The 23570-nt window shown below is 46.2% G+C and overlaps 1 protein-coding gene across 3 annotated transcripts in view; it reads left to right on the top strand.

Annotated features, from left to right (window-relative positions):
- The window catches only part of RNFT2 (ring finger protein, transmembrane 2), a 167791-nt gene that overhangs the window by 4500 nt on the left and 139721 nt on the right, over nt 1-23570 (top strand). The window contains exons 1-5 of one of the 3 annotated variants that reach the window (XM_073561650.1): nt 3373-3499; nt 4137-4344; nt 10294-10790; nt 18396-18472; nt 20055-20155. In XM_073561650.1, the coding sequence (XP_073417751.1) occupies nt 4271-4344; nt 10294-10790; nt 18396-18472; nt 20055-20155 (749 nt within the window). In that variant the 5' untranslated portion in view covers nt 3373-3499; nt 4137-4270. Of the gene's footprint in view, nt 1-3372; nt 3500-4136; nt 4345-10293; nt 10791-18395; nt 18473-20054; nt 20156-23570 lie in introns of those variants that run through there. The other 2 variants (XM_073561582.1, XM_073561704.1) reach the window with 2 other exon arrangements.

Below are 23570 nucleotides of genomic sequence, written 5' to 3'. Positions count from 1 at the left end.
CCTCCCTGTACAGCAGCACATCTCCGCTCTATTGTCCTCTGTTATCAGCCATAGAGGCTGTGAGGAAAGCCCCATCCTCCCTGTACAGCAGCACATCTCCGCTCTATTGTCCTCTGTTATCAGCCATAGAGGCTGTGAGGAAAGCGCCATCCTCCCTGTACAGCAGCACATCTCCGCTCTATTGTCCTCTGTTATCAGCCATAGAGGCTGTGAGGAAAGCGCCATCCTCCCTGTACAGCAGCACATCTCCGCTCTATTGTCCTCTGTTATCAGCCATAGAGGCTGTGAGGAAAGCCCCATCCTCCCTGTACAGCAGCACATCTCCGCTCTATTGTCCTCTGTTATCAGCCATAGAGGCTGTGAGGAAAGCGCCATCCTCCCTGTACAGCAGCGCATCTCCGCTCTATTGTCCTCTGTTATCAGTCATAGAGGCTGTGAGGAAAGCGCCATCCTCCCTGTACAGCAGCACATCTCCGCTCTATTGTCCTCTGTTATCAGCCATAGAGGCTGTGAGGAAAGCGCCATCCTCCCTGTACAGCAGCGCATCTCCGCTCTATTGTCCTCTGTTATCAGTCAGGGGAGGCTGTGAGGAAAGCGCCATCCTCCCTGTACAGCAGCGCATCTCCGCTCTATTGTCCTCTGTTATCAGCCATAGAGGCTGTGAGGAAAGCGCCATCCTCCCTGTACAGCAGCACATCTCCGCTCTATTGTCCTCTGTTATCAGCCATAGAGGCTGTGAGGAAAGCGCCATCCTCCCTGTACAGCAGCACATCTCCGCTCTATTGTCCTCTGTTATCAGCCATAGAGGCTGTGAGGAAAGCCCCATCCTCCCTGTACAGCAGCACATCTCCGCTCTATTGTCCTCTGTTATCAGCCATAGAGGCTGTGAGGAAAGCGCCATCCTCCCTGTACAGCAGCGCATCTCCGCTCTATTGTCCTCTGTTATCAGCCATAGAGGCTGTGAGGAAAGCCCCATCCTCCCTGTACAGCAGCACATCTCCGCTCTATTGTCCTCTGTTATCAGCCGTGGAGGCTGTGAGGAAAGCGCCATCCTCCCTGTACAGCAGCACATCCCCGCTCTATTGTCCTCTGTTATCAGCCGTGGAGGCTGTGAGGAAAGCGCCATCCTCCCTGTACAGCAGCACATCTCCGCTCTATTGTCCTCTGTTATCAGCCGTGGAGGCTGCCTGTCTGTATCGGTGGGATATTGGGATGGCTGCTGGGAGGAGGATCGGCTTCTACCTCAGAGTCTGTAAAAGTTTCAGATTCTGAGGTCTAGAAACCTTTCTATAGATGTGAGAATATAGGAGGCGCACAGGTGGCTAATCGCCGCCATCTTTACTGGTGCACTGCATGAAGTTAAAGGGCTTGTCCATCCATGTAAATGAAGACATAAAATAGTAATACTTTCCTGAGCCCCTGCTCCTCAGTCTCTGGGTCCTGACAGACATGTGACCACTACAGTCAATCATCTTAGTGGGGTTGACATGTCACCTTTAGTGATTGGCTGCAGCAGTCACATGTCTGTATCAGAATGTCACCTCTGGATCGGGGGGCGAGAATAACGTCTTTCATTATATTATTCACTTGTACATGGCCTGTGATAGTGATGACCCAGTGTCAGGACGGTCATCAACAGTGCAGCACTGTGGAAAGGGCCCATCAGTAACTCTGACCCTTGGGGTCCACTGTTCAGCTAGATGCAAATGTTACTTTGCCCCATTTACATATTGACCCATGCTTCTATCTATTAATGCACTGGGTGGGTGATAAGTGAGTGATAAGATCCTGCCATTGTTTGTACATAGTGAGTCACGTGCATTGTGTCAAGCACTGCTCATTTAGAGGTGTAGGGGCCCACCAGAGGATTTACCTGTTCCCCTGTGGGCCAGTCCAAGCCTAATCATCAGTACCTGATCTGTGGCAGTCTGTCACTGATCAGATCAGGCAGCCAGGTGTAAGCCCTGGAGAAAGCTGCTGTGTGTGGCTCCATTCGGTGTGTAGCAGCCGCTGCGGGATACTGCAGAACAGCCCTATCGATGAGGGAACTGGTCCTAATGAATCCTGATGGGTAGTGTCAAGTTTCCATTGTGGCTTCATAAGCTTTGATGATGAGAACAGAGCTGCAGACTGCAGTGCTCGCTATTAAATAACCCAAAAGGAAAACAAAACCTCATTACTGGACACAGGAGTGGTAAAAATACAGTATTATGTTGTGCAATTTTAAAGGGCATCTGTCAGTGGGATTGTCCCTCCTAATCCATCTATATGGGCATGTAGGTCATTGGAAGAAAAATAAAATAACTTGATCACTGCGATCTGATATTGGATTCTGGAGAAATCCACATATGTCTTATAAGTAAATGAGCTGTTCAGGACTATGGATCGGACACGGATCTGTATGAGAATCTGCCTCCAGAGATGATAAATAAAAGTGTGAGGTATCAGTGTGATGTGTGAAGAGTAGACTGACAGTGCGCTCCCATGCTGACACACTGCTCTGCAGTTAGAAATGCGGATCTCTCTGGAATAGCACATCAGATCGCAGATATCAAGATGTATTTATTTCTCCATGATCTGTGTGCACATATAGATGGCTTAGGAGGGATGATCCAACCACAGATTCCCTTTAAATAAGAATTGAACTGCAGTACCTGAAAATGGCCACTAGATAGTGTCAGAGCTACAGTGTTCTGCAGGACAGTCGCTGCTGGAGCAGCTAACAACTGATTAGTGGGGGGTCGGCTGTAGGACCACCACAGATCTGATACTGATTACCTTCCCTACAGATAGGTTACCAATATGTAATAGACACCTCACTTTTTTACCAGTTTCCTAAAAAAGTCATCTACAAAGAGTAAATGCTATAAAATAAAGAGGTGCGCTGTACTTACTGGATTTAGTCCGCTGCAGCCTATTATCAAGCTTAGATGTGATGCCGGTAAGTATGGCAAATGGCCGCTAAGGCCAGTAATCAGCTGCAGGGAGATATAATGGGTGAGGTACATCCCTATTTTACACCAATCACGCTTTGTGGCTAATTTTTGAGCATACTGTAAAACCCATAGAGGGGATCTTTTCATTCCAATCCCCCCAACGGATTGCCTGACTGTAAACTATGACAATAGAAGTAATTATTTTTTACGTGCCTAGTGCAAATGAGTGCATTTGTTCACTTTTAGTTTACATTTCCCTTTTATGTTTAGTTTTGGCACCTGGAAAATAAATTAAAAACAGACTGTAAGGCGTCGTTCACATGTCAGTGATTTTTCTCAATAGCAAAAAAAATGACTTTTTTTTTTTTTTATCAGTGTTTTGGATCAGATTTTCATTAGTGTTTGGTCCTTGTTCACTTTTACCATCGGAGTTTCAGCTGTTTTTTTTTTTCCCATATGAGAAATTTTCTCCAGCTTCTGTCAAAAAACGTGAAAATTGGAGAGCACCAGAACGCAACCAGGATGGCATCCAAATGCTGTCCCAGTTTTTCTTCAAGCCCCTGGTGAGGTACCATCCTTGTCTTAATTGTTTCCTTTGTATGACTAGATATGAATACAGAAAGATCTATCCACGTCTTCATTCATACCCCTTTGATGCCGCCTCACCAGGTGGGATAGGGGACCCCAGTTCTGGAGATGCGTTTGAGCTATTTGCGTTCTATCCTGTGGATATGGCATTAGTAACTAAAGTGTGCGTGCCCTGTAACTGAACAGAACCTGAAAGCTGTCAGATTCTGTCTAATTTTGGGTTATTTTACCGATATAAAAAGTGTAAAACAAGAATACTGCCCAAAGTCCCATCTGTTGCTCCGATCAGACCTGACTATTTGCTTGTAGACGTGTTTCTTTTCACCTCTTAAGGGTCTGTTCACACATTACGTTTTTGTCTCCAAAAAACCGCAGCATTTTACTGTACCTGGAAAGTGACAGTGATTTCTGAAGTCTCATACACACGCTGCTGATTTTCTCTTTGCAGATTTGAAGCAGTTTCAGATATGCAGAATGTCAGTTCTTCCTGCGTTTTGCAGGGGGAGAAATGCCCGCTAAACCGTGTGTAGTGTGCACATACCCTTAAACTGACTTCTCCTTGCTGTGATTTAAGTATCTCGCACTTATTGTTTTCTTACTTTCTTATTTTAGTCCAGTCAGTGGACAGTAACGAAGGAGGCCCACATTTGGGGTCTCCAAGATCAACCTACAAAGTGAACTACATGAAGATCACCGATGTGCTCCAGACCTGCCAGACCACTGTCCCCATAGGCGATACACTTTAAATGTATTGTTTGAGGGTCCTGAGGACAATGCAGAGAAGACACAGCAGCCTGACGGAAAACCCTCCTCCAGAAAGGTAAGAGGCAGAGGAAGGGGATGGAATCTTTTACTAGAGCAAGGAGATGGTTGACATTTCTTGCAAAATATTTCTGTGGATTTCTCGCACATCAATGAGAAAAATGGGTAGTGAGACCCTTACTAATTGCGAAGAACGCTTTGGCCTCAGCTAGTTCTCCTCAGTCCTGAAGATTCTGTACTGCTTGTCAAGGACAGACTATGGTAGCCAAAGGGGCAGGGTGCTGAGGGAAATCTTTTCATTGCCTTGGTTGTAGTTATTGATGGGACATCATTGGCCTCTCTCAGACATTTAGGCCACGTGCACACTGAGTATTTGGTGAAATTTTACCTCAGTATCTGTAAGCCAAAAACCAGGAGTGGGTGATAAATACAGAAGTGGGGACGTGTCTCTATTATACTTTTCCTCTAATTGTTCCACTCCTGGTTTTGGCTTTCAGATACTGAGGTAAAAGCTCACCAAATACGCAGTGTGCACATGGCCTTGAGAAGCACTCCAGCATTTTTTTATTGCTCCGCCTGTTAACATTCGTCAATGTATAAGCGTACTTACTGACCGCTCCATGGTCACGCGACCGCATTTGTGATCTGTTGGCCCACAAGGCGTTTTCTGTGTAGACCAGAGGTCACTTTCTCAATGCAAGCCTATGAGACTCCAAGCTATGAAAACAGAGAGCCGGAGAGCTTTTTTAACCAGCCCCACCTTCTGACATATTTGTAGTACTGTATTTTAAAGGGGTCGGGTCAGGTTTCCCCACCTTCTCCACCAACACAGAGATCAGCATGGCCGTACGTATTGTTTCTATCAGCCCTATGGAGTGGCTCACACGGTTATAACAAAGCATGTAAAGAGAGTGCCGTGCAGACGAGCGTATATATCCCACATGTGTGATCCGATTTTCAATCTGCCAGCACACAAACCCGTGTTATTCTATAGTGCTGTTCAGATCAATGATTTTTTATCCTCGGTCCGAGTTTCTGAAGTGTGGGAAAAAAAAAAAAAAAAAATCACAGTATGTACTGGTTTCATCCAAGTCTCTTATAGTACTCGTACATTCAAGTCTATGCGTGCGAGAAAAAAAAGCGGTTCCCACACAGAACATGCAGGTGGCATCCGATATTCTTTTCTTTTTTTTTTTTTCCATAAATTTTTGGTAAAAACCCAGGAAGCTGTATTTGATCACGTACATGTTTTAATCTAATTTCGTGAAAACTGATCCAACACGGACATAAAAAAATGGACACATGGGTGAAATTCTGATGATAATTCTAAAATAAATTGTTCTATTTCTCTGGATGAAATGCAGACAATTTTTTATACGTTTATCCTTAAATGGGTTGTCCGGTCCAGAATGACAAGTCTACAGTCACTCTGTGTGACTGCAGACTTGTGAATCCTTCCTGAGCAGGCATTGTGCGCTGCAAGGATTCGCCAGTGTCTGTGCCAGGAACTGCGGTCAGGGATGCGACATACATACTCCCAGTCAGAACCCCTATAGTAGGCGTCCACTAGACAGGCTCTGGCTGGGACATCCATTCCCGGCACAGACACCGGCGAATCCTCGCAGTGTATAGCCCATGAGCAGGGAGGATTCACAAGTCTGCAGTCACACCGTGACTGCAGATTTGTCATTCTAGACCTGACATCCCATTTAATCAAAAATGTTAAACACTGATGTATAATGGCATGTAAAAGTTTGGGCACCCCTGGTCAAAATTTCTGTTATTGTGAACAGTTAAAGGATATATTTAGGACTAAAAAAAAGTGTTTAAGCACTAACTGGCAGGCAGATGCTACCTACCTGCCTGTTGTTGGCAACAGAAGTCCCATAGATAAAGGGTGATAAGGAGACAAGGGACAACCCAGCTCCAACACCCTAAGCGCCAGCTCAAAACATATAATTAATAGGAGGAGAAACATAAGAGCACGCAATAAATTCCATATAGAAAAATACAAACTTTTATTAAATATATAACAGCAGTACAAAATGGATAGCAAAAGATGTGCTCATGAACAATTTGGACAATATGTCCCATGAACCGACCTCACACCCCCCAGATGGAAAACCCGGTGAGTGTATACCATGGACCTTGGATCATGTCCCAGATCAAGATACCACCCCAGCAAATGTAGGGTAAATCGCCTGGATAGCGGTAACCAAATATATTAATACCAATGCCCGCTAACAGTGAGGGTCAAACGTAAGCCCAATGCTGGTTGGAGTCAGAAGACCATGTAAAAAGACCAAGGAACAACTCACCAGGGAGGGGAGGAGGAGGGAGTCCAGCAGTGGGGCCTCCGACGCGCGTTTCGCGACGTCCCCTGCCGCTTTATCAAGGAGGAGAGTAAGTGCAGAAGTCCCAGTAGGGCCTTCAAATAGCCCATGACCCCGGTCACATGACCGGCGTCCACCAGTAGAAATGGCACAAGCGGCGCATGCACCGTGGTGTCTGCAGGTCCTGTGCTGCAGCACGGCGTCCACACACTGCGCATGCGTCGGAGACCCGGGGCAGAGCGCACTGTGTTAGAGGACGCCGACCGCAACATGGAGCCACACACCACATGGCGATGCGCACAGCCATACAGGGATTATAGGACACAGTGTGTGTGGTCCCAAATCCAAAGATCTACATCAGGGGACCAAAGTTGTATAGAGATATACCCCATATAATTAGAGGCAACCACGCTGTACATACATAGTGAATATATATTACACACTGTAAATAGTATACAAAGGACCCCTCACATTAGTATATATAACGGTACAATAAAGTATAAGTTCCGGGTAATAGTTATAATAATCAGATATAAGGTCACTACAAATAGAGTACAATAAAATATACAATCGGAAAGGGGAGAAAAAGACCATATTCAAATATACAGCATGTTGCAAGATGACCGATCTATGGGGACATCCATAGGTATCCTTGATTGTAGACAATAAAATATCGGATCCACTATATAGGGCTAATTGAAGCCGAACCGGGACACATAAAGTGATACTCTTTGTTTGTCATTTCCAGTTTATGTCAATAAGTTAAAAACAATATGAATAAAAAGAAAAATAGTATTAAAAACAACCACTGCAGAACGACATGGGAAATATAGAGTCATGCGGAAACTACAAACAAAGGGAACCGTATCACAATTATTATTTCAGGGTAAGATCTAAACCCAAAAGGAGGAGGAGGGAATGTCGCGTTATACGAGAAAAGAAGGAGGGGCAAAGAGGAGGGGCAACCATTAAGTTTAATTGGGTTAAATTGAACATTATAAAAATGGGGTAAAACTTAAGGACTTATTCAATCCTCTAGGTCTCATGGTGTCCAATCGGACAATCCATTTAACCTCCATTTGCCCGAGGATTTTCTTATGGTCCCCACCCCTTATGCCCATATGTAATGCATCGATCCCCCTAATTTTCAACAGTCCTGCATCACAGTTGTGATAAGCCCGAAAATGTCGGGGAATGGTTTTAAGTTCAGTGGGATCAGATGCAGTCCTGGCTGCGCCAATGTCCCGCACATGTTCACGTGTCCGCACCGTCAGCTCTCTCGTGGTGAGGCCCACATAAATTTTGGGCCACGGACAGGTTGCGTAATAGATGACATTTGACGTGCCACATGATATCCGTTGTCTAATTGTAAACTCCCTCGTACCGTCCGAGGAGCTGAAGGTGGAACAACGCAAGACATTGGCGCAAGCCATGCAATGTCCACACTGAAAAGATCCACACACTGGACCACTTGACCCAAAGAAATTTTTGGGAGTGGGCACATAGTGGCTCCGAACCAAGGGGTCGCTCATATTCCTAGAACGGCGTGGCGTCATGGAAGGGGAGTGCCCCAGGACGGTCCTCAGGGCTGGTTCTGTCCCCAAGGTGGGCCAGTGTTTTTGTAAAATGGTGCGCATATTGCGCCATTCATGGTTATATGTAGATATAAAACGTATAGGTCCATCTCTATCTTGTCTGCCGATCCTCGTAGTGGGTTGTAGAAGACCGCTATGCGGGGTACGTCTTGCTCGATTATAGCCCCTCTTAATACACCTACGGCTATAACCCCTCTTTAGAAAGCGATCACTCATATCTTGAGCTTGTTTCTAAAATCGATCATTGGTGGAGCAGATGCGTCGCATGCGAAGGAACTGTCCGACCGGGATGGCCCTTACAGTGGCCGGATCATGAGCCGAAGATGCATGTAGTAGGGAGTTGACAGAGGTGGGTTTCCTGAAGATGTCCGTCTGGATACGCCGATCAGTGTCGCACTCCAGGCAGACATCCAGGAAATCCACAACTCTGTCATCATACTTGTATGTCAAGCGAATGTTATAGTTGTTAACATTAAGCGACCTCATGAAGTTCCTGAGCTGGTCGACTTCACCATCCCACAAAAATATAATGTCATCTATGAAGCGGTACCAGCACAGCACATGGGAAACGTCCCGCGGGCCTCCGTTGCCAAATAAATTCCTCTCCCAGGCCCCCAAGAAGAGGTTGGCATACGAAGCCGCACAGGCCGCCCCCATGGCTGTGCCCCGCTCCTATTTGGCGACGGGGGCCCGCGGGACGTTTCCCATGTGCTGTGCTGGTACCGCTTCATAGATGACATTATATTTTTGTGGGATGGTGAAGTCGACCAGCTCAGGAACTTCATGACGCCGTGCTGCAGCACAGGACCTGCAGACACCACGGCGCATGCGCCGCTTGTGCCATTTCTACTGGTGGACGCCGGTCATGTGACTGGGGTCATGGGCTATTTGAAGGCCCTACTGGGACTTCTGCACTTACTCTCCTCCTTGATAAAGCGGCGGGGGACGTCGCGAAAAGCGAGTTGGAGGCCCCACTGCTGGACTCCCTCCTCCTCCCCTCCCTGGTGAGTTGTTCCTTGGTCTTTTTACATGGTCTTCTGACTCCAACCAGCATTGGGCTTATCTTTGACCCTCACTGTTAGCGGGCATTGGTATTAATATATTTGGTTACCGCTATCCAGGCGATTTACCCTATATTTGCTGGGGTGGTATCTTGATCTGGGACATGATCCAAGGTCCATGGTATACACTCACCGGGTTTTCCATCTGGGGGGTGTGAGGTCGGTTCATGGGACATATTGTCCAAATTGTTCATGAGCACATCTTTTGCTATCCATTTTGTACTGCTGTAATATATTTAATAAAAATTTGTATTTTTCTATATGGAATTTATTGCGTGCTCTTATGTTTCTCCTCCTATTAACTACCTGCCTGTTGTGTCTGGCGCCGTTCCCCGCGACACAGAGCCAGTCACAGACATCCGATGATGTCATGTCAAAAGAGCGGCAGTTTCTTTTCCTGTTGACATGTCGAGACTTACTGGTGTCTTGCTGATTGACAGCCGGCTCCCTGCCTCCTTATTGGAGGAAGTTGGTGTCAATCAGCATGACGCCAGTAGTCCTGTCCTGTCAACCGGAAGAGAAATCGCTGCTTTGTTGACAGGAAGCAGCTGAATCTCTAGCAGAAGCGGTCAGTGACCGGTGTGAGGTGCAGCCTCTGTTAGGGACTACATGCCTGTTAGTGCTTAGGAACTTTTTTTTTTTTTTTAAAGTCCCGGATATCCCGTTTAAGCAAGTTGAAGATGTCATCTTTAACTTTAGCCCTTTTAGAGATCATTTCATCTTCAACTTGCTTAACTGTTCACCATAACTAATTTTGACCAGGGGTGCCTATACTTTTACATGCCACTGTATTAGTGACAGAAGCACTCTTGCATCACCGCTTATGATGTAATAATTAGCCAGGACTTGTCCAGCGGTGTCTGCTCTCCCATGTCTAGTCCTGCATCAGGTGCTGTAATCTTTTCCCCTCTTCCTCACTGTGCCCAGTCATAGCTTCACTGCAGGAGATCTCGGGCAGGCGTACCGGAAGATTGACAGCTGATCTATTCACTTTTTATTTTTCCTACTACTACTTTAGGAGTCGAGGTCAGAACCTTAGCGCTGATACCAGTATGGATGATGGAGTATTTAATGGATTAAAGCAAGACGCTCCTTCCTCTCAGCATCTGTTCTCCAGCTTAGCCGGTCTCCAGCCTGGACCCATCACTGTGCAGTCTGGTTTGGTTCTGGGCTCCACGCCAGGAGGAGCTGATGTTTTCATCCAGATGCCACCTCCACTAAGAGAGGAAGCCAGTGGACGCTCCGAATCTAGCACCTTTTCTCACCATCACCCTCACCACAGGCAGCCGCCACAACCACCAGCCCACCATCAGCAGCATCATTTCCAGCACTCCCACTCTAGACCCTCACTGCTGCACGCTGCCACCACTGAACGTCACAGGGAGGAGAATAGCGAGGAAGCTGGCACTCCAGCGCCAGCCCTGTCTGAGCTGCGGGCCATCGTTTCTTGGTTACAGAAGGGACTTCCATTCATTCTTATATTACTTGCTAAAGTCTGCTTCCAGCATAAGCTTGGTGAGTAATAATATTCTATTAACATGTCCTCCATCTGTGTTCTTGTGTCATATTCATGTTTTATTACAACATACCACCATCAACACCTTCCAGGCGTGTGACATTCGAGTTCCAGTGTACGGAGTGCGTTCAAGAGCTGTACCAACTCCACACATGGCTGATGCTGGTAGTGTTGTACTGGTAGCATCCGCCTCTGATGGCAGCGTCCAGAGCTAGCCTCAGCCACCATTGCTAACCCCTTAAATGCTGCTGTCAAGCTCGGACAGCTGCATCTAATGTGCTCAATCTGACCTGGAAAATCACGGTCCCAAGTCATTTTTACTGCACAATAAAATCCCAAAAAGTGGCAAAATTGCATTTCTTTGTTTACCATTTTATCACACCATGAACTTTTATTCCATTTCCCAGTACAATGTATGGTAGAATTGAATAGTGTCATTCAAAACTACAACTTGTCTTGCGAATAACAAGCTCTCCTATACCTAAGATGATGGAAAAATAAAAAAGTTTTGGCTTTTGGACAAAATGAAGGTTAAAATCAAAGAGGAAAAAATGAAGGGAAGAGATTAAGGCCAATCATTTTGCCATACACTGTACTAGGAAATGGAAGAAAAAGAATACAAATGATACGGTAACATGATTTTTGGGGTCAGTATAATTATGGCAATACCAAACCTGTAATTGATATATATATCTCCCATGCAACACGAAAAAAATATATATATAATTTTGTAATATTGATTGGTAAAAGAAAAAGGGCTATTTTCCAGGTCGTCCACCTGACAGCACCAAGGAGGACGTCCTCCTCCTCCTTACAGGGACAGGAAAGCTCACGAGAGGTTAAAAGGTCCCGTCCCACCCCCTTTCCCTCAGTGTCTTTCCTGTCCCTGCATGAAGGGACACGCGAGAGGATTGCTCAAGACCTTACCTTCCCCCTGTCAAGACGCCCGGGGCCGAAACCTCCCGGTGGGGAGTCCCTCTGCCCCAAAGACCAGGAGCAAGCGACGCTTCTGGAGGGAGCTGCTCCTCCCGGTGGGAGGCTCTCGGCTCCAGTCAGCGGCCGCCGTGCAGTCGGAAGCCGTTCCCCCCCCCGCAGGCAGCTGGCGGTGTAGGCGCCGGCGTTACAAACAGCGCCCTCAGAGGTGCAGGCGGGGCCAACGTCCGGGCAGGAAGCGGAAGCCGGGTTTGAAACAGAGCGCGCGATCCAGAAGCTCAGCGTCTCCCCAGAATCACAGTAAGAAAAAAAAAAAAAAAGGAGAGAAAGCACCACTGCAGAAAAAGCACACACTGCACCAATTGTAATTAAGACTGAAATTGATACAAAAGAGTTATACATAATAAAAACATGCTAAAATCACAAAACTATGGCATCCATAGTACCCATAATACATGTCAGCACATAAATATCATACATATAATGTGAGCATATAATCCAGCGACACTGTGGCACTATAGCAGTATCCCTCCCTATTCCTAGGCTCGTGAGGACTATATAACCCTAGATAAAGCCCAGCCCATAAATGCAATGGAGCAACCACACACAAAAATCCATGTTATATAATATTCATGCCAGGACCCTAATAAGCCCAGATAGCAAGAAAGGGGGGTAAAAGGTTAAATCCTCCACATATCAGTGGTGCCAGAGCACATAGTAGGGCAAAACAATATCAAAAACTGCCATAAGGACCATCAATAGCCGCTATGAAAATACGGATGCCATGTATATGTGGAGGATTTAACTTTTTTTCCCCCCTATCTTGGCTTATTTGGGTCCTGGCATGAATATTATATAACGTGGATTTTTGTGTGTGGTTGCTCCATTGCATTTATGGGCTGGGCTTTATCTAGGGTTATATAGTCCTCATGAGCCTAGGAATAGGGAGGGATACTGCTATAGTGCCACAGTATCGCTGGATTATATGCTCACATTATATGTGCTTATATGTATGATATTTATGTGCTGACATGTATTATGGATGCCATAGTTTTGTGATTTTATCATGTTTTTATTATGTATAACTCTTGTATCAATAAAAATTACTTATTTCAGTCTTAATTATAATTGGTGCAGTGTGCGCTTTTTCTGCAGTGGTGCTTTCTCTCTCTTTTTTTTTTTTCTTATTGTCATTATTCCACTGCTGCGGCACCTGGTCATATTATTGATGTTGCGATCATGCACAGCTGAGTGCGCCCACAATTGCACCTTGTATTTCCCCGGAATCACAGATCTCGGCAGTAATGGACGCAGAGGCTCTGGCAAATGGAGGGGTAAGTGCGCCTAGCGCAGACCACCCTCCCCGCAGCCCATGACGACTGACCTGACTATCCCTATCTTATATCAATAGAATAAGGGAACCCCAGCAGCCCCCCCCGACAGTGACTAAAGACCCTGCCACCAAGGTCACATCTAAGTCTGTCTGATGCCCTGTATGCAGGGTAAAGCTGCCAGACACCCATAGCAAAACCATCTGTGGACCCTGCACATCAAGGGTCATAAGAGATAAGCAGCCATCCCTCCTTTCGGAGATGCGATCCCTGATACGGGAGGAAGTCCAAGCCTCCAGATACAGCCTCGCATGGCAGCAGTCCCCCAGTCCAGGGCCAAGCCGCAAGCGTCCGAGGTGGGAGGCAGAGACAGTTTCTGACGCAAGCTCTATCGAGGGGTCAGACTTCCGGGACTCGGATCCAGAGGAGGAAGGCGAGATCCCGGCAGACGGGCAGGACCAAGGCAGGAAATACCTGTTCAGACTAGGGGACATGGACGAGTTGGTCCAAGCGGTGAGGAACACTATGCAGATCGAGGAAGTTCCTAAGCCGCAATCCAGACAGGACCTGATGTTTCGAGGACTTGTGGCTCGGAGACAGACTGTGTTCCCTGTAAGCGAACACATCAAAACGATGGTCCTAGAGGAGTGGAAGGAGGCAGAACGTCGACTCGTACTATCCCGTGACTTTAAGAGCCGACTACCCTTTGATCCCGAGGAAACACGATTGTGGGAGGAAATTCCTAAAATCGATGTTCCCGTAGCTAAGGTCACAAAAAGACCGCCATCCCATTCGAGGACTCATCAAGTCTCCGGAACCCGATGGACAGGAAGGCGGACGTTCTATTAAAGAGGACATGGAAGTCGGCGGCAGCCTTCATTAGGGCTAACATAGCAGCCACCTCGGTGGCTAGGTCCATGTTCTTATGGATGGGGCAGTTGGAGGAGCACCTAACCAACAAGACCCCTAGATCCGAGATCCTAGCATCCCTTCCCCTCATGAAATCGCCCATGGCGTTCCTGTCAGATACGTCAGCCGAATCAGTAAGGTTTGCAGCCAGGAACAGCTCCCTTTCTAATGCAGCTCGGAGAGCGGTCTGGCTTAAATCCTGGTCAGGGGATAACGCTTTGAAGGCGAAGCTATGCTCCATCCTCTTTTCGGGCCTAAGGGTGTTCGGTCAAGCCCTAGATAGCATTTTAGAGCTAGTGTCCGACAAAAATAAAGGTTTCCCGGAGGTGAAAACCTAAGTGTCCCCAGTCCTTTCGGAGAGACCCCTTCTCTAGGAGACAGACTGACTTTACGAGCCAGGGTAGGTCCAACAGAAGCTCCTATAGAAGCTCCCACAGTCAGGCTGGGAGAAGCAGAGAAGCAAGGGCTCCTGTTTTGCGTCAACCTCCAGATCTAGGAGGCAATGACGCCATAGGTATCGGGGGAGACTTCGCAGTAAAATGGGCCCAGGTTACCCACAACCAGTGGGTCCTCAGAACCATTGCGGAAAGCTACAGCATAGAATTTTGCTCCCCTCCCCCCGACAGATATATTGCCCCCACCGTAGTCCCAGCAGACTCCGCCATGTGGACGGACCTACAAGACATGCTCAAGTCAGAGGTGATAAGATAATCCTTTAGTACCAGTTCCTCTGTCAGAGAGGGGAAAGGGGCACTGCTCCTCCCTGTTCTCCATTGCAAAACCATCTGGCGAGGCCCGAACTATTATAAACTTAAAACCTCTGAATGCCTGGGTCAGGTACAAGAGGTTCCGGATGGAATCAGTTCGGTCGGCAATACATCTAATAGACAGGGATGCTGTCATGTATACCCTCGACTTAAAGAGTGCGTACTATCAGGTCCCTATCCATCCCTCATCCCAGAGACTGCTAAGATTCGCTGTCGGACTACCGACCCGGACCTGCCACTTCCAGTTCCAATGCCTTCCATTCGAGCTGGCTTCAGCCCCCCGAATATTCACAAAGCTGGTAACGGAGGTAGTGGCTTACCTGAGAAATCAGGGTATCGTGATCATACCATACCTAGACGACTTCCTCCTGGTGGCAGGATCTGAAGAAGAGCTCATTCGAGACAGGAACCGAGCGGTTACAATAATGGAGTTCTTCGGCTGGGTGATCAACTGGCAGAAGTCAGACCTGATACCAGAAAGCAGAAAGGTCTTCCTGGGAGTTTTTTTTAGACTCAGGAGGCAGGATATCCCTGCTACCAAGAGAGAAGCAAAGGACTATTCAAAACAGAGTCGAAGACATCTTGAAGCACCGCTCCTCCATAAGAGGGGCAATGGAGGTTTTGGGCCTAATGACGGCTTGCATTCCGTGTGTCAGATGGGCCAAGTTCCATTCGAGACCCTTATAAAAGGAAATCCTCACAAGATGGGACAGGCGTCTGGCCTCACTCGACAAGCCCATAAGTCTGCCAGGACCGGTGAAAAAGACACTACGGTGGTGGACACAGCCCACGAACCTACAGGTGGGCGTACTATGGACAACAGCTCCATACGTGGTAGTCACCACAGACACCAGTACGTGGGGATGGGGAGCCCACATAGAAGGGAAGATTTTCCAGGGAAGATGGCCAGTAGACATCAGAAACAGATCCTCCAACTTCAGGAAACTCTATGCGATCTGGGAAACCCTGCGGAGGAACCGGGCGGTCTTGAAGAACCGACATGTCCGAATATTGTCCGACAACATAACAGCAGTTTCATTCCTGAAGCACCAGGGAGGCCCCAGGCATCGACCACTCCAAGCCCTAGCAGGACGAATATTCACCTGGGCAGAGGGAACTGTCCTCTCAGTAATGGCAATCCACATGGAGGGTTCCCAGAATGTGGTTGCGGACTACCTAAGCAGACAGCAGGTCTGCCCGACAGAGTGGGAACTGAACAAAGATTTTCCGTCAACTGTGTCAGTGTTGGGGGATCCCCAGAATAGACCTTTTCGCAAATCGAAAAAACTCAAAGGTCTCCAGATTGTACTCCCTGAACCCGGCGGACCACCCGGAAGGCGTAGACGCCCTGAGCCAGGCTTGGGAAGAACCCCTCTTGTATGCGTTCCCACCACTGGCGCTCATACCGGCAGTATTCAGGGAAATCCAGGAGGACCGCGCGAAGGTGATAATGATCGTTCCATTCTGACGAGGAGAAGCTGGTTTCCCCTACTAGAGGCCATGGCAGTGGAAAGCCCAGTCGAACTACCCCTGAAGAAAGACCTCATCCACCAGGGCCCGATCCGCCACCCGAATCCAGCAAGGCTCCGCCTCTTGGCTTGGATCCTGAAAGGGACATCCTGAAGGCAAAAGGCTTATCAGATCAGGTCGTACCTACCCTACAAGCCAGCAGGAAACCGTTTACATCCGTAATTTACCGGAAAATATGGACGAGATTCTGTCTGGACGGTGGCAGGTCCGACCTTGTGGCAGGTACCCCTGACCTCCCTAATGTCCTAGACTTCATACAGTCGTGGTATATAAAGGCCTTAAGCCCAGCACTTTAAAGGTCCAAATTTCGGCCTTGAGGTCCTTCTTTGATTACCCTCTAGCTTCTCATCCTTGGGTAGTAAGATTCATAAGTGCCACGCAACGTCTTCGCCCCAGGATTAGGCAGCTCAACCCTCCTTGGGACCTTAGCCTGGTCCTCAGATCCCTATGTAGGGACCCCTACGTCCCCAGTGAAAGGATGACCATCTCAACTCTCACTCGTAAAACGGCCTTTCTTGTAGCCATTACCACGGCCAAGAGAATAGGGGAAGTCCAGGCCCTGTCCACCAAGGATTCATATCTCCAGATCAGAGAAGACCATATAATCCTGAGATTAGATGTGGCATTTATCCCAAAGGTAGCCTCTTACCAAAATATAAACCAAGAGATAGTGTTACCATCCTTCTGTGACAATCCCCGTAATGAAAAGGAACAGCGTCTCCACTCACTGGATGTGAGACGTGCAGTTATAGACTATCAAGAGGCCACCAACAGTTGGCGTATTGACCCAAATCTGTTCATCCTTTTTAGGGGTAAGAACAAGGGGAGAAAAGCCTCTAAGGCATCCATCGCAGGGTGGATTACTTCAGTAATCTCAGACGCCTACCAATCGGAAGGCGCCAACCCGCCAGATACTTTAAAGGCCCACTCTACAAGGGCAGTATCGGCCTCTTGGACCGAACGAGCGGGCGCCTCGGTTGATCAAATCTGTAGAGCAGCAACCTAGGCCAGTCTTAATACATTCTGCCAGCACTACAAGCTTGATGTGCTATCTGGTCAACAGACCGCATTTGGGAGAAAGGTTCTCCAGGCAGTAATCCCACCCTGAGGAGGTGCTTTGGTACTCTCCATGGTGCTGTCAGGTGGACGTCCTGGAAAATAGGTATTAGACCTACCGGTAATGATGTTTCCAGGAGTCCATCCTGACAGCACGGGCAGTTCCCTCCCTGTTCATGTTATGTCATATGCTGTAATATGATTGTATCATTAAAGTGTTATTGCATTTTCCACGCTGTGGTACTTGTTAAATCACTGAGGGAAAGGGGGTGGGATGGGACCTTTTAACCTCTCGTGTGCTTTCCTGTCCCTGTAAGGAGGAGGAGGACAACCTCCATGGTGCTGTCAGGATGGACTCCTGGAAACATCATTACTGGTAGGTCTAATACCTATTTTTTGTGTGTCAAACTAATGTTTCCATTGATACCAATTTGAGGTACATACAATGTTTTGATCGCTTTATATTGCATTTTTTAGGAAGGTGTGATCATGGTAAAATGGCAAATCTGGTGTTTCAATTTTTTTCTATTTACTGTACAAGTTTTATTTTTATATATTGATCGGACTTTTATGGACTCAGTCCCAGCAATTATGTTTCTATTTTATTTATTTTAAAAGGAAGAAGGGGGGCAAGATTTTAGGTATTTTTTTTCTAATACTTTGAAAGGCTTTTTTTACTTTATTCTTTTAGTCTTCTTAGGGGACTTGAACCTTCGATCAGTCAGCTTGTTCTTTATACTGCAGTATCTAAAGAAAATAAGGTATGCCTATGTAGCCCAGCCACATGGGTGGACTAAGATGATAGCTACAGAGGCTTTCAGTGGGCGCCAGTACACCCGCTGTGTGACACAGCACTGTACTCTGTATCAGCTGATGTGTTGGGTCGTAACACCATCAGCACTAACTTCCACGTCAGACTTGCTGGATAACCTCTCCAAGACTTTCCTATATACAGTACTTGTCCATTCTTCATAATTTGTGATTTTATCGCCCTAATCAGTTTTAAGTAGTTGTTAGAGTATTTTCTTTTGTGTAACATAGATACTTATGTACTAACCGTGATCCTGTTCACTTCCAGGCATTGCTGTGTGCATCGGGATGGCCACCACTTTTGCCGACGCTAATTCATCTGTCAAACACCAAGTGTCTCTAAAGGTACGGATATCTGCTGGGAGAAGGGGTTATTAAACTGGAAAAGTAGAGGCAGACGTTATCTTTGTCCTATGGAGTTTGATTCCATCAATGTTCCTCTCAAATTAACAGAATTGATGTCAGGAAAGGCTTCAAATTATAAACCTTATAGAGTGACCCCCCCCCCGGTTTGAGTCAAGGAACCCACCACCAATCAAACATTAATGGGTCGTCCAATCCTATTAGTCTTTCAGCATAAAGAAAACTGTCAACAGGTTTTCTTACATCATCTGAGAGCAGCATAATGTAAGAAAAGAGACCCTGACTCCAGCGATGTGTCACTTGCTTTCCTGGGTGCAGCAGTTGTGATAAAACTAGAGTTTATAGATGTAGCAGAGCTCTGAAAGCTGCCCACGCCAAAGCTTTCTGTGTATATTGACAGTAAGCCGCTAATCAGTGATGGGGCGGAGCTGGACTAGGATGCATGTGTGCTGTAGTCCTTGTATTAATATCCTGCTGATAAAACACTCATTGTATTGAACCAACAGCCTAACAAGTGACACATCGCTGAAATCAGTATCTCGGCTCCTATATCATGCTGAGCTCAGATTACATATCAAAAATCTGCTTTCAGATTCCCAACAAATGTACAAATTTATAATTTTCTTATTATTAAAAATTCTCCTCTTTCTCGCAAATGGTGTGATGTTTACTTTTATTATTAAAGGGATACTCCCATCTCCAAGATCCTATCCCAATATGTAGTAGGTGTAATAATAATAGCAAATATCTCCAATTAGGAATGTAGTATAGTTCTTCTGATTCACTGTGTCTCTTCCAAATGCAGAGCATTGCAATAGCTTAAGTATTTATGGTTATGGCCACGCATATAGTGACAGTTAGTTAGCTAGCTGTTGATGGTCGTAACCATGAAAACCTAAGCTATTGCAATGCCCTGCACATGCGGTAAGCGACACAACAAATCATAAGAACTATACAACATTTGTAATTGGAGGAATTTGTTAATATTATCATCATTATACCTACTACATATTGGGATAGGATTTTGGAGATGGAAATACACCTTTATCTGCTGGTTGCCTATATTACCAGACACATCTGCTGTGTATTCGTGGTGCTTGCAAGCCCTTTCCAATACAGCACTGCTTTGAAGCTTGCCTAGATGTTGCACAGGAAAGCGGCTTATACTTGGAGCATCGGCAAGCGCACAGTTTGGGACAGCGACGTGAGAATGACTCTTGTCTGAACCGTTAATCAAGCAGGAGCACGCTGCCCCATGACAAACAGGAAGGCAACGGAGTGCTGCGCTCCTGCAGAAGTTGTGAAAACCCTTTTACATGTACCTTAACATCATCAAAGGCCTGAACAAAGTGTGCACAGTAGTCCTTTGGGATCTCTTAGGCAATTGCTGTCCTACCCTAACAGTATATAGGTACTAACAAGGTGCATAGGTATAATAATAGTTTTCTGTACATAACCAGCTGTCTGATGGTGCTCACATGCACTTTTTTATACTCTGAACGTACATCATCACTGTATACTACAACAAAAAGCTGTAATGGTTCTCCTTTCTGTTGTCCTTCAGGAGAAGCGATCGGTGATAACCGTATTTTGGATCGTGATGTTTTTAATGGGAAACACTGTTTACCTACTTTATAGCTTCCGGTCTGAGCAGCTGTATTATAGGTGAGCTTTACCCATACTTTTCCAGGTTCTTATTGGCTTTATTAGTTTTGCTTATATTCTAGTATTTGGCCTTGTTCTTGGTATGTTTGATGCCCATTGCAACTCTTGACCTTGTAATAAATTCATTTAAAAGCACTTAGTAATATGTGGCGTATATCCTCTATACACATAAAACCACTTGCCCAATATTATATAGATCCTCTCCATCTTGCCAAAACAGCTCTGACCTGCTAAAGTATGTGCTCCACAAAACCTCTGAAGTGTCCTGCGGTATCTAACACATGGTTACTAAAGATGAAAAAAGACGAATGTCCATCAAGCTCAACTGAGGAACGGGAAAGGATAAAAGGAATGGGGTATTGTTAAAACCTTAATGCATGATCCAGTCTGACCTAAAGAACATGTTTTTCCCTCCTGATCCCGAGTGTCGATTGACTGGATCAACATTTAGAACAAGTATTTAAGTTCTTTTATTCCAAAACGCTTCTTGGCCCTTTTTAAAACCATTGACAGATCCTGCTGTGATCAGGTCCTGAGATAAAGGGGTTGTCCGGGCTTTTCACATAATCTCAGTACATATCTGGGCTGCAGAATTATGACAATTTACTTTCTGTCACTAGTTTGCACGGTTTTCTAGATATTCTGAACAGAATGTCCAAGGGGGGGGGGGGGTTATGGCATTGAAATGAGAACTGGTCGTAACCTCCTACTCTACTCCAAACATGCCCTCTATAGCAACAACCCCACCCTCCATAGCTACAGGCCCTCCCTGTCCACATGAAGCAGCCCTCATCACACAGTAACAAATCCTCCCCCTCTAGCAGCCTCACTGCAGAGAGCTGCTCCTCCCCCAGACACACGCTGAACAGTGATCTATGGAAAGTGAAACTAGTGAGGAGGGAAAATCGTCCTGTAAATTACTTATTGTCATAATTCTGCAGCCCAGATATGTACTGAGGTTATGTGAAAAGCCCGGACAACCCCTTTAAACTGTTCTACACATTAAAAGTTTTCATGTCTCCTCTGGAGATTGAACTTTTCTTTCTCTAGACTCAAGTTGTAGGGTGTCTCACCTTGTCTTTTGAGGAGGGGTTTTACATGAAATGGCTTTTGACCGCACTTTTTGTATGGGCCATTTATGTACTTGTACATGTTAATTGTGTTCACCCTTAGATGTCTCTTCTCAAGACTAAATACATTTAATTCCTCTAATCTTTCCTCATAACTAAGATCCTCCATGCCCCTTATCAGTTTTGCGACTGTAGTTTTTCTACCTTCAGGGCATCTTTTCTGTGTAATGGTGCCAAGACCAGAACTGTATATTCCAGGTAAGATCACACTAACCCTTTATATAATGGTAGTATTATTTCCCTGTCCCACAAGTCCTCACCTCTATTAATTAATGACAGTATCCTGCTGGCTTTAGAAGCTGCTGATTGACCTTGTTTCATGTTTAGTCTGTGATTTACAAGTACATCCAGGTCCTTCTCTACAACTGACTCTCCTAGTTTTACTCCCCCTAGAATATATGATGCCTATAGATTATAAGTGCCCATATGTAAAATTTTACATTTGGCCACATTTAACCTTATGTGCCAAGTGGATGCCCACACACTGAGTTTGTGCAAGTCAGCTTGTATTTAGGAATATCTTTCATATACTACCCTGCATAACATAGTGAGGTGTCATCTGAAAAAATAGAAACACTATTAATCCCTTCTTCTATATAATTAACAAATAAGTTGAATCATAGCGGATCAGCACTGGACTTTGAGGTAACCAAAGTCCATTCAGAGTAGCAGTCCAATCACAAACCTTGCTTTCTAAGTATTTCACACATTTAGCATTTATGTGGGCCAATGTCAAATGACTTTGCAATTTTTTAAAGCACTGTATTCACAGGTACCCCTGTCTGTCCAGGTTACTATAACCTAAACCTCTAAACTTAACGTAGGTTAGTGACAACTTCTGTCCATAGTAAAACCATGCTTGATATCACTTATCGTGTTATCACATACTCCTGTCCCTTACAGACCTCTTTTTTTTGTGGATGTTAAGCTTACTGATCTATAAATATTCAGGAAAGATCTACAGCTCTTTTTGAAAATTGTCTCCACATTAGTTTTAAGTTAGTCAGTAGAGATTTTCTAAAAGTTACAGTAGGTGCGGAAAGTATTCAGACCCCTTTTAAATTTTTCACTCTTTGTTTCATTGCAGGCATTTGATAAATTCAAAAAAGTTCATTTTTTTTTTTCATTAATGTACACTCTGCACCCCATCTTGACTGGAAAAACCCAGAAATGTAGAAATTTTTGCAAATTTATTAAAAAAGAAAAACTGAAATATCACATGGTCATAAGTATTCAGACCCTTTGCTCAGACACTCATTTAAGTCACATTTAAGTCACATGCTGTCCATTTCCTTGTGATCTTCCTTGAGATGGTTCTACTCCTTCATTGGAGTCCAACTGTGTTTAATTAACCCCTTCCTGACATCCGACGTACTATCCCGTCCACGGTACCCGGGCCCGTATGACCGTGGACGGGATAGTACGTCGGGCCCTTTAATGCGATACCGCGACTAACGTCGCGGTGATCGCATTAAAATTCCGACGCCATCTCACCTTACAAAAGATGGCGTTGGCATCCCGGGCTGCGATCCCGCCCCCCCGGCATCCAGAGCGCTGTGATTGGCTGTTCAATTCTGAACAGCCAATCGCAGCGTTTCTCATTGTTTCAGCCAATCAGCTTGGCTGAAACAATGATGTCCTAGGCTGGGATCGAGTACCGATGTACTCGATCCTAGAGCCGGTGCCTGGCAAGGCCAGGCACCGGCAAAAAGCACCCGTATTGGCGCGATCGCCGATCTGATCGATCACGCCAATCGCAGTGCACAGCGGCGCCCAGCAGGGCCTGCAGGAGTTGGCTGGCGCGATCGATTAGATCGGCGATCGCGCCAACCAGAGGGCACAGCTGCGGTCACCATGCGACCGCTCTGTGCCCTGCTGGTGACTTGGGCATGACCTGCCTAGTAATCGGAGCTGTGAGCTCCGATTCTAGGCAGTTGCCATGGTCACCAGGCAGATCAGGGATTGGTGGGATCGATGTAATCATTCGATCCCACCAATGACAGGTCACAGCAGCGATGTGACCGCTCTGTGACCTGCCCCCTGACCTGCCTCTGACCTGTCTGCAGGGGTCCTCACTCTAGCTGAGGATTCCTGCAGAGAGGTCGGACGCAGCAAGAGCTCCTGTGCTGGGTATTGTGGTGCCACAGCTTGTAGCATCACAATCCCTGCAGAAGAAAGAAGAAAGAAAACTACAACACTCGAGCTCGCTTTTGCGCCACTTCCGTACACACATCCCGCAGCCGCAAAAGTTGGATAAGTGACACACGTCACTTATCCAAGCTTGT

This window comes from Dendrobates tinctorius, unplaced genomic scaffold, assembly GCF_039654945.1.
Source record: "Dendrobates tinctorius isolate UK_male_01 unplaced genomic scaffold, ASM3965494v1 ptg000003l, whole genome shotgun sequence".
NCBI classification, from domain to species: Eukaryota; Metazoa; Chordata; class Amphibia; order Anura; family Dendrobatidae; genus Dendrobates; species Dendrobates tinctorius.
The sequence above is the reverse complement of the archived record's forward strand: the minus strand, read 5'-3'. Positions and strand labels throughout refer to the sequence as shown.